General features: G+C 35.9%; 2 protein-coding genes and 1 long non-coding RNA gene across 5 annotated transcripts; 2 read left to right on the forward strand and 1 right to left on the reverse strand.

Annotated features, from left to right (window-relative positions):
* The first annotated feature begins 743 nt into the window (after positions 1-743).
* Positions 744-3,946, forward strand: LOC109165078 (pentatricopeptide repeat-containing protein At4g18975, chloroplastic). 3 transcript variants are annotated; one of them, XM_019313691.1, is made up of 8 exons: positions 744-827; positions 1,480-1,601; positions 1,707-1,805; positions 1,916-1,992; positions 2,088-2,181; positions 2,605-2,748; positions 3,218-3,430; positions 3,607-3,946. In XM_019313691.1, exons 2-8 carry the CDS (start codon positions 1,539-1,541, stop codon positions 3,796-3,798), a joined length of 882 nt encoding a protein of 293 aa, XP_019169236.1. In that variant the 5' UTR covers positions 744-827; positions 1,480-1,538; the 3' UTR covers positions 3,799-3,946. The 3 variants fall into 3 exon arrangements, with proteins under 3 accessions (XP_019169236.1, XP_019169238.1, XP_019169237.1); XM_019313692.1 differs by lacking the exon at positions 1,480-1,601 and having other exon boundaries at positions 774-827; XM_019313693.1 differs by lacking the exons at positions 1,916-1,992; positions 2,088-2,181.
* Positions 3,925-12,118, reverse strand: LOC109165074 (subtilisin-like protease SBT5.6). The gene is made up of 9 exons (XM_019313686.1): positions 11,982-12,118; positions 11,689-11,881; positions 11,101-11,280; positions 10,845-10,956; positions 6,042-6,603; positions 5,417-5,514; positions 4,979-5,336; positions 4,672-4,885; positions 3,925-4,580 (listed from the first exon to the last, which is right to left on the reverse strand). The coding sequence occupies exons 1-9, from the start codon at positions 12,063-12,065 to the stop codon at positions 4,045-4,047; spliced, it is 2,337 nt and encodes a 778-aa protein (XP_019169231.1). The 5' UTR covers positions 12,066-12,118; the 3' UTR covers positions 3,925-4,044.
* LOC109165083 lies at positions 5,116-5,552 on the forward strand. The gene is made up of 2 exons (XR_002051484.1): positions 5,116-5,208; positions 5,311-5,552. It is a non-coding gene; the product is annotated as an uncharacterized LOC109165083 (long non-coding RNA).
* Positions 12,119-13,277: the final 1,159 nt, after the last annotated feature.

Raw genomic sequence — 13,277 nt, forward strand, 5'->3', positions numbered from 1 at the left:
TACATATTAAATATTTATAATTTACCTTTTAAAAATTCATAATTTGTATATTGCAAACGCACAATGTTAATATATATGTAATTAGTTACCTTGTTTTGTATTCACAAGTTTCTTTCAAATACTGCAGTCACACAATATTTAACAGATTAGGATTTGATGACCATGTATTGTATTCACAAATTCCAACTAAAAATACACAATTTATACTTTGTTTAGACTAGGATCCACCTTGCAAGGTGGACCTTGGTCCATGGTATAACAACTCAATAGGGGCAAATTATTTGTGGACAATGGTCTACACAGACACAGTATTACGTGGACTATAACAAAAGTACATTTTTAATATACTAAAAAGTACCTTATTCTTAAAAAAAAAAAGTACATTATTTGTGACTTTGTGTACTGAATGTACATTATACAAAATAATGTACTTTTAGTACTCAAATAATATACTTTTCTTGAACACAATATACATTTTTAATATACTAAAAGTACATTATTTGATAGTATGATTCACAGAGTTGTGTGGACATAATGATTGCAAGAATAGAGCTCCTTAAAATAAGAGCGAAATGCTTAATACGGGGAAAATATTTCAAGGTCCAAATTAAATTTAAACCCCACAAATTTCTTTCTCCCTATAGGCAAGCAAGCCCGAAAGCCCAATGAACAATAAGAATTCAAGAATTGATCCAATCCAATAACATCACCGGGAAACTATACGGGTCGGGTAACCCGAATATGTCATCTCTTTCCCTCGCAAAATGTAAGCCATTGAATTGCAGATGTCAGAAACTGCATCCCTTCGTCTTCTCTCCAGCTTGAAGGTAATTTTATCAATAAAATTTTTGATATTTCTGTTAAATTTATGTATTCTGAACCTTTAACTCCTGCTTAGCTTCAAGAATGTTGTATCTCTGCAAATTGAATTAGCTTCAATTACTGCTTCAAATTCACTTTATTTCCAAACAATTTTTATAGCATATATACGAGAATCTTGCTAAATTCAGTATAATAGCTGGAATGGCGCAAAACTTGTTGCTGAAACCAGAAAAATGCAAAATCTATTTTGATTTGATTTAATGAGCGCAAACAAGATTGCTGATACACTAACTTAAATCAGTTCTGCTGGAATGTGGATACTCAATTTATGTTACTGTATTAGTTTCTCATTGATTATTGTGGCTGTGTTAAGAAAATCAATCTTTCTCGGAAATGGTTACTCATATTTTGAGATGAACCATGCTACACAACCCTAATTTTACCACTCACCAACCAAACATTTCATGATGTGGCAAAATCCTAGACATTAGTAAAATTAGAATTAAAATTAAAGAAGAAAAACTAATGCCTAGGATTTTACCACATCATGGAGTGGTTGGTTTGTGGGCGGTAAAATTAGGGATAATCAGCATTTTTCTTTTGAGATTATGTTTTCATGAATTCGACTGATGATATTACTCAAATGTATTCAAGCAGGGGATATCAGATATATGTGTGCTTCTTCCGCATAATTTCTTGAAGTAGAAAACTAGAGTATGATGTCTAGCGGTTGTGCTTATACATTTCCTAACCAATTTTCAACACTAATACAAAAGCAGGTAATGCTTACATTTCGGGCCCTTGCATTGTTTCTTGTTTTTTAACATGCCATCTTGCTACTTTCAGTGTTCATTATTGCTTTCATTTTGTATGTGCTGTTTTAGATTTCTGGTGCTAGAGTGGATGGTTTGCTGCAAATTCAGTTCTTGAAGTACCATGCTCCTAGGAAGAAAGCTATGAAGTTTGCAGTGTCAGCTGAAAAGGCAAGCATAAATGATCATTGCCTTTCCACTATTTTGTTTAATTTCTCTTTATGCACTTCATATGATGACTTTTCATTTACCATTTTAGAAGTTTCTGTTTCAATATATAGGTAATTGGTATGCCACCAGTCCACATAACCCGTAGTCAAAGCGAGCGATCTCTGACTAGATCCAATCCTGGTGAGAAGTGAGTTTCATCAGGTTAAAATCTTGTATCTGAGATTAAATTTCAACTTTTATCATGGTATACACATGTCCAAATTGATTAAATGGGAAATGCAGGAAACTACAGAGAAGAGGAAAGAAAGAACACCAATTATGGAAGAAAAGAGATTCTGCTGGGTCTGGGCAGAAGGCACTCAATCTTGTTAGGATTGTAAGTGTATACTAGATTGTTCCTGCTGTTAGTAGGCTAACCAATGCTTTTAAAAACCAGTACTTCATATAAAACTGAATACCTAAGGAATTTGCTATCAATCAGCACTAACTCAATAAACAAGTTTTTCTTTGTTAAGTCATGGATGTTGAAAAGTTAGAAAAACCAGGAGTCCAGGAGTAGTTTGGAGCACTAACATTGGCCAGGGTATAATTTGTAGGAAAATGTTACCAAAATGAGGGGATTTTTGAAAAATTCCAGAAAGTACCTGTACATTTTAAAGTGGTTTGGGGGACAGTTGTGAATGATACTCTTTGAAGCATGTTGTCTGGGTGCTTCTAAGTATGGTGTCTTTTGCACAAACATACAGGGTACACTTGGTTTATACATTTTGTCTATTAACTTCTGGCTTTGACTTTGCAGATCTCAGGACTTCCAAATGAGAAGAATGCTGTTTATGCTGCACTAGATAAATGGGTAGCATGGGAAACTGAGTTTCCGGTGATTGCAGCAGCTAAGGCCTTAAGAATATTAAGGAAACAAAGCCAGTGGAGACGACTAATCCAGGTATTAGTTTTCCAATATTTGGATACTTTAGATTAATTCAGGAGAGAAGCAGTGATAGTGTTTATTTGTCATTTACTATTTGAGTTTGTGTCAGTTGGCATGTATGCAAGTAGGAGTGCCATTTTGGCAATCTGGTGCATTCATGACCAACTGACCTAAGTTTGTTCTTATGCTTGCTTCAATAACGAGACCTCAAATACTGTACATGGGCTTGGGTTGCATTCCTTATATATGCTTTGGTTCATTTTGGCTGTTTTGTTTTAGAGACCAATACCAAACTTTGTCCAACTTAATTTCACCATAATGATAGATTCTTCTAAATTACTACAGCATACATAACGGGTTTGTGATGCACTTGTTAAATTACACCGGATGGAGACCCTTTGACACCTTGCTGTTGATGATGTTTGCAAAGATTCCTGCAAAATTTTATTCCACTAATCATGTGGCTGTGGATTTGAATGCTCAGGTGGCCAAGTGGATGCTGAGCAAAGGTCAAGGAGCAACTATGGGTACCTATGATTTGCTTCTGCTAGCATTTGATATGGATCAGAGAGTAGATGAGGCAGGGATGTTATGGAATATGATCCTAAATACACGCACCCGCTCTATCTCAAAATGGCTGTTTTCTAGAATTATTTCATTGTATGATCACCATAATATGCCGGATAAGATCATAGAGGTAAGTGAACATTCTTGCTTGTGATCCTCCTAGTTATTCCAACTTTAATTGTTTACATTTGCTTTTGCCATAGTTCATCTCAATATTAGTATTTCGTGACAAACATTTTGAGCTTGATAATTGTAATTTCTTTGCCTTGCCACTTCTTGACTATGTGCATCAATTAAAAACTTCAGGTATTTGCAGACATGGAAGAATTGGCAGTAAAACCGGATGAAGATACTGTTAGAAGAATTGCTCGAGCTTTCCACACATTAGGTCAATTAGACAAGCAGAAAATGGTTCTGAAAAGGTATCAGAGGAAATGGAAATATATTCACTTCAACGGTGAACGTGTTAGGGTGAAAACAGATACATGGGATGAATGAAGTAGTTGCGACTCCTAACACCATCAGTGTTGAGTTTAAAGCCTTCAGGAATAGTGAGAGTAGATTAGTATTGAACTTGTGAGCTTTACCTGATGTGTTGTTCATATCATACTTGGATTTGAGTAATATAGTCAAACCTTTTCTAGAATTGGATCTTTCTTACATTGTTATTTCAGACTAAATCTGTCTAATGAGAGTCCAAGGTGGTAAAAAATAATGCCTGAGATCTAAAAGTCATGCTAAAAACTATGCTAATGACACTGCAATGGGACTTCTAACATTGTGGAGTCCATCATTCCAGGTAAACCATCCAAACTCATACTCGTGTTTCTCAACGCTCTTCTTCATATCTCTGCGTGCTTTAACAGTAACAGTAAAGCTCTTTGTCTGGCCCGCGTGACTGAAGTACAGGATGGGAGGAGAGATCTCAACAGAGAATCCCGATGGAGGCTGAACTCTAGCAAAGTAAAGACTTTTGCCACTGCCAACATTTGTGACGGTTCTCTTGACAGTCACTTTCCCTTTGAGTTCGGGAATGGCAACGGAGGGATAGTTGAGGTTGGAAGGTGAAGCAGCATTCTCGGGGCACTTGAAGGATGGGACGACGCCCTTTACTCCATACGCACAAAGGAAGAGAAGATAATCAGTGTATGAGGCGTTGTAAACCAGTCCAGGATCTGCAGCTTTGGATGGCCTAAAATGTCCTCCCCCGAATTGGAATGGATCTGCTGGGGAGCCGTTTGCATCAGTTATTTGCTTTCCCACGTTGTTTCGCAACCCAGCTGCATTCATGTAGAAACATCAACTCTAAGCACAAGGTAAGAGATTTCAATGTTTTAGACTACACAAGATAAGCTAAACAATTAAACAAACCTGAAGTAATAAGAGCTGAGCGTATTGCAGCACTGCTCCAGTCAGGATGAATGGCCTTGAGAAGTGCGGTGGCTCCGCCTACATGGGGGCAAGACATGGAAGTTCCCGACAAGATATTATACTGCACCACTCTACGATCAATATCGAGCTTTGTAGGTGATGATCCTCCACTCCATGCCGCCAATATATTCAGCCCAGGCGCAGTTATATCCGGCTACATACAACAATCTCATCAGATCAGAGAACATAAAAGCAGAACCAAGTCAACAAGGTACTAAAATTTCAATTCTTAAACTCATCCAGTTACCTTAAGAATGTGAGGTGCAATTGTACTTGGCCCTCTGCTAGTGAAGGCGGCCATAACCGGTGCAGGCTTTGCATGCAGAACTGTGTGAGCATGGAAGATATAGGCTTTCGGCTCCTTGGAAGACTCAATGTACTCGAGAATTTGTTGTGCAGTTTCATAGTCCACTGCAGTGGCTGGAAGGAGATGAGCATCAGCTGCGAGTTCAGCTCCGTTCGCTTTGCTGTTTCCAAGTATGAATCCAATTCCACCCACCCTTTTCACTTCCCCTCCTTTTCCCACCCTAGTCCCATTCCCTCTTAGGCACATCACAATCTTTCCCTTGGCTTTTTCAGGCGACAGTGAATCTGGTAGACATTGCCTGCAAAATCCCAGTTTCATCATCAGAACAAGTATGATTTATGAACACTCTGCAAGGAAAGAAGTAGTGCAATTCATTACCCTTCAAGATCTTTGGATACGTTGGATTTCACCACCTGCCCTGCATAAACCAGATGGTACATTTTTCTCTTCAGCTTGTATGGTGTCACAGTTTGTCCCTGATTTTATTTCAAACATAAGAACAATATTAACAAACAAAAAACATAGTACGAATTGCTCCTGTAGGTGCACAACTTCTATTTTTTTCCCCCCACTTTTGATCCTTTTGTTGAGAATCATATCTGCAGTAGGCGCTAGTCGGGGAGTAGCGCCTATGCGGCTAACTAAAAAAATAAAAGCAGTGCCCGTGTGTGTGTGTGTGTGTGTATGTATGTATATATATATATATATATATATATATATATATATATATATATAATGAAAAAAATAGCAAGGCCGAGCGGACTGCGAGTTAATCAGTTAATTAACTCAGCCAAGTTCGGTCGAGTTAGGCGCTAGGCAGACATCTAGGCAGCTAGCGCCTAGGGAAAAAATCGCCACGGTTTAGGGGCGCCTAGGAGAGAAATCGCCACAGTTTAGGGACGATGCCTAGGCGCCCCTAGACCCATTTTTGCAACAGTGCCAATGACTCCCCAAAGTTTATAGTAAAAATTTTCAGTTTCTACAGTTTTGCCTATAAACTTACCATTAATTTGTTTCCGTTCCCCAGTAAAAGCGGAGCCAAGAATGCTCTGTCTACGCTGCTGGCGCCGACGGTCATGATCCACGGAGCCGTATTGGACAAAGTAGCCGGCGCGGGGCCGGAGTTCCCGGCGCTACACGAGACAACGATGTTCTTCTTGACCGCGTGGAGCGCGCCGATCGCGATGGAGTCTTGATTGAACGGCGTGGGCTCGTTCGTCCCGATGGAAATGCTGATCACATCCACGCCGTCCCTTATCGCATCATCGATGGCCGCTAGCATGTCCTCTTCGAAACACGTGTTGCCGTCTTCTTTTCCCTTCGCCGGAACCGCCCAACAAACTTTGTACATGGCGAGCCTGGCGAGCGGCGCGCCGCCCGAGGCTATGCCTTGGGCAAAACCGCCCAGGGCGGAGACGTTTTCCACTCTCCGGCCGCCGGCGGTCGAGGAGGTATGTGTTCCGTGGCCATCCTTGTCGCGGGGAGACTTGTAGTCTAGTGTCCTGTTTAGTGGGCCATAGTAGCTTTCGTAGCCCTTGAGGTAGTATTTGGCGCCAATTATCTTCCTGGGAAAAAAACAAAAAAGAACCAAAATTCATGGGATGATAACGATAACAATTCAAATGATGCATTATTACCTAGAAAAATAAGATCAAAAGCACTTAATAAACAAGGATAAATGCTAACCACCACAGATAGAGACGTAATCACCATGCTTAAAAAGAGTTTTACCCATTCTGAGTTGGTCAGACAATTAGTTAATTAGGTAGGCTTCACTCATAGTAAACCTAAATTGGTTTCATTGTGATCCCTTTATAACTAAGATTATAAGGTGGCCTTCCCCCATAAACAACCTAAATTGGTTTTCCTCATTTGTTGGTTAGAGTAAAAAGGTGAACTTCGTCTAGAGCACACATAGGGTGATTTTTCTTTTTGGCCCTGACTAGGATTATAAGGTGAACTTCAGTACTTTTCTATAACATCATAACGCACCTTTAGGTAGTTGCTATGGACTTTCCAACTAATATTCGAACAAATATCACATATGAGTAAGTATTAGTTGCCTTAGTGGGAGAAAAAATCTTGTTTAACTACTTTGTATTAGATACAACAAGAGGTTCTTTAATGATTATTTATTAAACGAGAAGACGCTCGAGCAAATCCTTCTTCTCTCAAAAAGTTGAATCTTTAATTTTAAGGGACCGCACACTCAAGCCCCAAGCTCAAAAGAGCATTTTAGAGGATGTAAATCATGGTGACTCAATGACTCAACAGACAAGGCCAAATGCAGGTGCGCACAAAAGGATCTGTCCACTTTATTAGACATAATCTCCACACTGTTACTCAAAATTCGAACTTTAGTCTCTTCTTTTAAAATTGAACCAATAAATTAAGTCCGTTAGAGCAAATCCTAATATTGGTGAACGTTGCTTAGGTGCAACTAGGTTGTCTCGGGTACCCCGTCTTTATAATCCAAAAAAAACAACCTTTTTCTAGAATGGAACACCCTAAAAAATGTTCCTCGGCCAACGGACAGGACAAATTCTTATGGGCTAAGCGACTGCAGGATATGATCTTTCAATTCAACACCTAATGCTACGACATAGACCTTTAATGGGTTTTGGCTGTTGGCCTCAGTCTTCATTAATCTTGCATAAACTTCCAAAGTATTATAATAAGAAATTTGAGTGACAATATTGGCAAGAAAATTCTTGCAGTTGAAGACAAACCAGATTAATTAAATGAAATGATGCCATATAGGTCAAACGTATATGTCAATAATACAATTGATTTGATCTTATCGGCCGGATAGGTTTTGATTTTTTCTAAAACACATGTTTGTATCAATCATATTTATTAATTATATGTGATTGATTGACTTCTCTATAAATTTAAAAAAAAAATTATGTCAAATATTATAATGTTTGACACAAATACATGATAAGAAATTCACCTATTTCCAATCACTTAAGAGTGGACAAAAGTTTTCAACTTCTCTGATCACGGTTAATGGTGGTCGAAAATTCTGAACATGCACATATCAAAGATAGTCAAAAAAAAAAATCAATACTTTTGCAAAAAAAAAAAAAAAAAAGAAGCTTAATTTTGACCACTTTTTCAAGTGTTCAAAAATTGAAAAATAAAGGAAAATTGAAGAAAATAAAAGAGGAGAAGAGGATAGGAAGATGATTTTTTATTATTTTTTTAAATCAAGGTTTTTCTAGTGATTTTATGGATTTTTACAAGATATCCATGTGTTTCTAGTGATATTTTTTTTTGGATACCAAGTGGTCGGAAATGTCACAACAACCAAAGTTTGTGGTTGGTCTAGTTACCGTCCTTTTTTCCAACCACCGAATGATTGGGAATGCCATAACAACCACTTGTCGTGGTTCGTCTAGCTACCATTTTTTTCAGCTAGGCTACTAAGTGGTTCAAGCTGCTGCAACGATCAGTCGACCACCAATTGTGGTTGGCTGGTCTAGCTACCATTTTTTTCCGACCACCAAGTGGTTTGGAATGCCACAAGAACCACTTGTCGTGGTATGTAGGTCACCACCGACTATAATTTGTTCAGCTATCCAAAATTTTAAACTATCATTAATGATCAATAATATTGATCACTTTCAACATTTTTAAATCCATAATCTAAAGTCTAAACAATCATAACCCCACTTTCTTACCACAAACTATAGAATTTGTCAACAATACCAATAGAACTATAACGTATTCAACATCTATAACTGGAAGGTGGTCAACTAGGTTCTTATATGGGCAGAGACTGATAGAGATATAATTTGAAGGACACTATATACTATGATGCAAGTTGAGAATATGGCTTTGCAAAGAAGCCAAAAAACAATCAAAACTTGTCAGAAAAATGTTATCTTTGTTACAGTGAAATGTAAACATCGATACGAATCCCATACATGCTGGCATGCATGCAAAAGACATATTTGTAGGGCAGTATAGTGAGGCCCTTCTCTGACCACCTTAACGTACGCCATTCGCCGTGGATCACATTTCACAAAACTCCAAACAAACAACACTATTATATGCTCTTCATAATGTCACCAATGACCAATGCTAACTCACATGCATGCATTTTTCACCCTCCAATGTACATTGGGATCCGAGGTAAGACTTATAGAAAATATACTACGTTGGTCTTATTTTATGTGTCTAATTCGATCAACAAGAATTGACTAAAGTTATTTTTAATTCAGTTTTTATAGTGTTAATTAAGTTTAATAGTCAATGACCTCGTGGTCTAGTGGCATGAAGTGTTTTTCTCTCCGAATGGAAGGTCATAGGTTTAATTGAGCCCTAGTTGGGGAGGTTTGACTATTTGTGCTTCAGTAGGTTGAGAAAATAGTTATGAAAAAATACCACATTGTAACAAAGTCAGCAGTACTAAAAAATAATTAAAGATATTAAAGAAAATGAGCAAAGAAGAAAGATTGATTTGAGTCATTTGACCAATGAATACTAAATAATTGGGCAAAAATAATATCTTTTTTGGTATCTTGGTTTAGGATATGAGAATTCTTGATGGGAGTCAGGAAAACTAGAAAAAAGAAAACAACATGTTTCCTTTGTGCAATTTTTCAATAACTTAGGAATTTAAATTAAATTTCCACAAATTTTCTATTAAACTCGAAATTTTAAATCAATTTTTAGTCCGAATATCTAATATACTAGACTCATAAAAATTATAAATACTCCATTCAAGCTGAAAATATTTTGAATATGAATCTCACCTAAAATTTTAAAATTTTGTTATTTTTAATAATATAATAGTCTTTAAAAAATCGAATTTAGAAAGAAGACTGGTAAACATGATTTCTAAATTAGAAACAAATTGAAAAACAAAAAGTCAAAGTAAACATTCCCATATTTTATACTCGAAATCATTTTCATGAGTCTATTCAATTGTTATGTGAAATGGCATATATATAAGATATAATTCTAATTAAGATGATCTTTCAGTTTCTAATGTTTGGTCTAATTCCAAATTGTCTGCTATAACGGCCAGAAAAGCCATTTATCTTTAACAATCAAGGAAAAGTATTTGGTCCCCATTCTAAAGTTTTGCCCAAAAGTCATTAATCATGTGCGAAAGAGGGGCATGTAAACCAATTAATGCATATTCTGTAATTTATTGCCTTCACCAAATTTTAAGATAGGAGCGTCATTAGTTAAATCCTAAAATTTAATCAAGTTTAGGTGGGTACGTTAGTAGAGTTAATGTATGGTGCATGTAATAAGTCAATAATCTGTGTGTGGGGTTAATCCTATACTTGCAAAAGGGAACAATAATTAAAGAAGACTTGTCAACATAAATGTTTGAAAAAGTGAATATAATAATAATTTAGGAAAAAAAAACAGATTTAGGCCCACTTTGGTGAAATAGTTAGTCTATAAGTTAATTTTGACTTATTTGACCACTATTATTTGTTTGACTTCCAAAATGTTAAAATTTAAAAAGCTGCTCAAAGTAGTTTTTTCGATCAATTTTTTGAGAAAGTCATTTGGTATGTAATCAGTTGCTAACAGCTAATTTACCAAACACTTTAAAGCCATTTTGTATGTAATTAGCTATCCGCTAACATCTAATTTACCAAATCTCACTAACCCAATCAGCTAACAGCTAAGATCGAGACTGATTGTATTCATATCAGAGGGATGGGTTCAAAGAAGTGACCCACTTGTAATTTGATAAATTTAAACCGATTATTTAGACTAGTCTATATATCGATATAATGGGATCGAGTGTGGTATAAATTAAGTAAATGAATTAACTCACTTGTTGCAATTAGAGGAGTTGAATGCATCTCCAGATTGGCAGATTCCTTTCCACGATTTAGGAATCGGTCCCAGCCCATCATCTCTGAAGCTCTCAGATTCTGGCCACAAACCTGATCATCATCGTCCAATCACATGAAACATAATTTAATCCGAATTAGGTAACCAAATACTGTAAAAAAACATTCAACCAAATCACAGTAACAATGGCACTGTAAGTACACTCTATATGTAATGTAATCATCATATATACATACCACTGTCAAGAATCCCAATAATGACATTTTTCCCATAACTAGATTTCAGCAGCAAATCCTCTCTGTTCAAGGTGGCTTCAGGTACTATCTCTTTTAAGCCTGCAAATTCCCATGATCTTGTGGTTTGCAGTGAGTATTTTGTTGGATCACTAGGATACACAGACACCACTTCCTCCAATTCTGCAAATACATACAACAAAACATATATAGTTTAATGAACAATACTTATCCACACAGGTAGCTGAATTGGTTCTTAAGTGACAAGATTATGGGCAAAAACACAGAATCAAGCCCGTGCAGGAGTCCAGACTTCTTTTTACCCTTTTGTGAGGGTGGTTTCTTACGAGCACCGAAACATTGTCCTTCTACTTAATGGGACTTTTTACCCTTTTATGAGGGTGGTTTCTTATGGGCACCGAAACACTGGTCCTTTCACTTAATGAGCGGCGAAACACTGGTCCTTCCACTTAATGGGCAACTGAGTTATCCTGATTTACCCTCGACAATCTTGTCAAGCCAGGATGTGGGAGATTTTGCTTTTTGTGGGTAGTTTTTATTTTTTTCTGCATATAATTATGTTGTAATTACCAGATAATTTGGAGGCTTCATCAGGGGACAGCACAGCAGCAAAGCCATTGATGCTATGCTTGTAACTGTAGAGAAGAGAGGATTTGGCATCTTCCTCACTTTCCTTCACAGACTGTAGATATGAGTGGTGGGTTTCTTCGATTTCATGCACTGCTTTCTCTCCATTGTGTTCTCCAAAATACACTATATAAACCTGTTCATCAGTATAACATAATTATAATTAATTATATACTTCAAACATAAATAATCAAATTATGATTAGTATAAAGAGATCGAGAGGGAAAAGAAGAGACCTGTTTATCATTGCATGAAGCCAAGATGGGAAGAAGAAGAAGGAGAAGAGGAAGAAAAATTAGTGTAGAATAGAGAAGCTTCATAGTTAATGATGATTCAGTATATAAAACAATGGAGGCATGGAATACCAGGTATATATGGTATTTATAAATGTAGGCAAGGAAAAATAGCTCATTAACCCAAACTTTTATTTTTTTTTCATTTTTTTTATTACTTATTGTGTTTTATCAGAAATCTAGATCGACTAGATTAAAATTTTACCCCTAAATTTTAGTCATGCTATATAATTAGCATCTCAATTAATTCCTTTTTTTTTTTTCAGTAGAATTTTTAATAACATAATATACGGAGTATTAGATAAAATAAAATAAAATTTTGAGTAGGGGAAGTGAAGAGTCCACAAGACAGAAGAGGTTCTTTGTGAAGTGGAATCTGTTAGCTATAGGATAAAATCCAATTATTGTGGATATATTCAAATAGTAAAATAAGTAATATAAAATAAATATTTAAAATTATAATTAAATTTTTTTTTGGTGCACTAATTAAATTTTTATTATGTATGATGGTATTTTATAATTTATTTTAATGTATAACTCAATTATTATTATTATTATTATTATTATTATTATTATTATTATTATTATTATTATTATTATTATTATTAGTAGTATTTTATAATTTATTTTGTTTGAGCTTGTCAGCTCTAGCCTCTAGGCAACTTGGTTTGAATGTGCTGGTTTACGATAAATAATTTTGTGGACCTGGGTCCACATTGCAAAGTAGACACGGGTCTAAAAATACACCATTTATATACTGAATGTTCACAATTTATATACTAAATGTTTACAATTTACACATTAAATGTTCACAATTTGAATTTTGTGAACATTAAGTATATAAATTGTGTATTTTGACCCGGGTCCATGACATAACTATTAGCTGGTTTATTTCCTCCTGATCCTTTGTTGGTTATATTCACAAAAAAGTTTACTCCCTAGTGATCATTTGTCCGTGAGGGTCACAATTCACAAGACATGTTTCATCAAAAAGTGCATATTCAAGTAACAATTGCGGACTTTCCTTTAAATCAAAGCTTATAAAGTGATAGATTCTGCATTTTTTTTATTTGATAACAACTTTCATTAACTAGTCAATTTGAAATAAAGACCCGTACTATTTTGGGCACACCCATTAATATTAATATTATACTTGAAATGTCAAGGACCTTGTGGTCCAGTGGCACCAAATTGTTTTCCTATATGCTTAATCTAATTTAAGAGATTTGACTTTGTAAA

The sequence above is a fragment of the Ipomoea nil genome, unplaced genomic scaffold (assembly GCF_001879475.1).
Source record: "Ipomoea nil cultivar Tokyo-kokei standard unplaced genomic scaffold, Asagao_1.1 scaffold3069, whole genome shotgun sequence".
In the NCBI taxonomy this organism is placed as follows: Eukaryota; Viridiplantae; Streptophyta; class Magnoliopsida; order Solanales; family Convolvulaceae; genus Ipomoea; species Ipomoea nil.

Excerpts from the sequence above, each read along its gene's own strand:
- LOC109165074 (XM_019313686.1), bottom strand. The coding sequence starts at position 12,065 with ATGAAGCTTCTCTATTCTACACTAATTTTTCTTCCTCTTCTCCTTCTT. Across the intron at positions 10,957-11,100 it reads TATTGGGATTCTTGACAGTG|GTTTGTGGCCAGAATCTGAG; the intron begins GTATGTATATAT and ends GATGATGATCAG. Across the intron at positions 5,337-5,416 it reads GTATCCAAAGATCTTGAAGG|GCAATGTCTACCAGATTCAC; the intron begins GTAATGAATTGC and ends GGGATTTTGCAG.
- LOC109165078 (XM_019313691.1), top strand. The coding sequence starts at position 1,539 with ATGATGTCTAGCGGTTGTGCTTATACATTTCCTAACCAATTTTCAACA. Across the intron at positions 1,602-1,706 it reads CAACACTAATACAAAAGCAG|ATTTCTGGTGCTAGAGTGGA; the intron begins GTAATGCTTACA and ends GTGCTGTTTTAG. Across the intron at positions 2,749-3,217 it reads AGTGGAGACGACTAATCCAG|GTGGCCAAGTGGATGCTGAG; the intron begins GTATTAGTTTTC and ends TTGAATGCTCAG.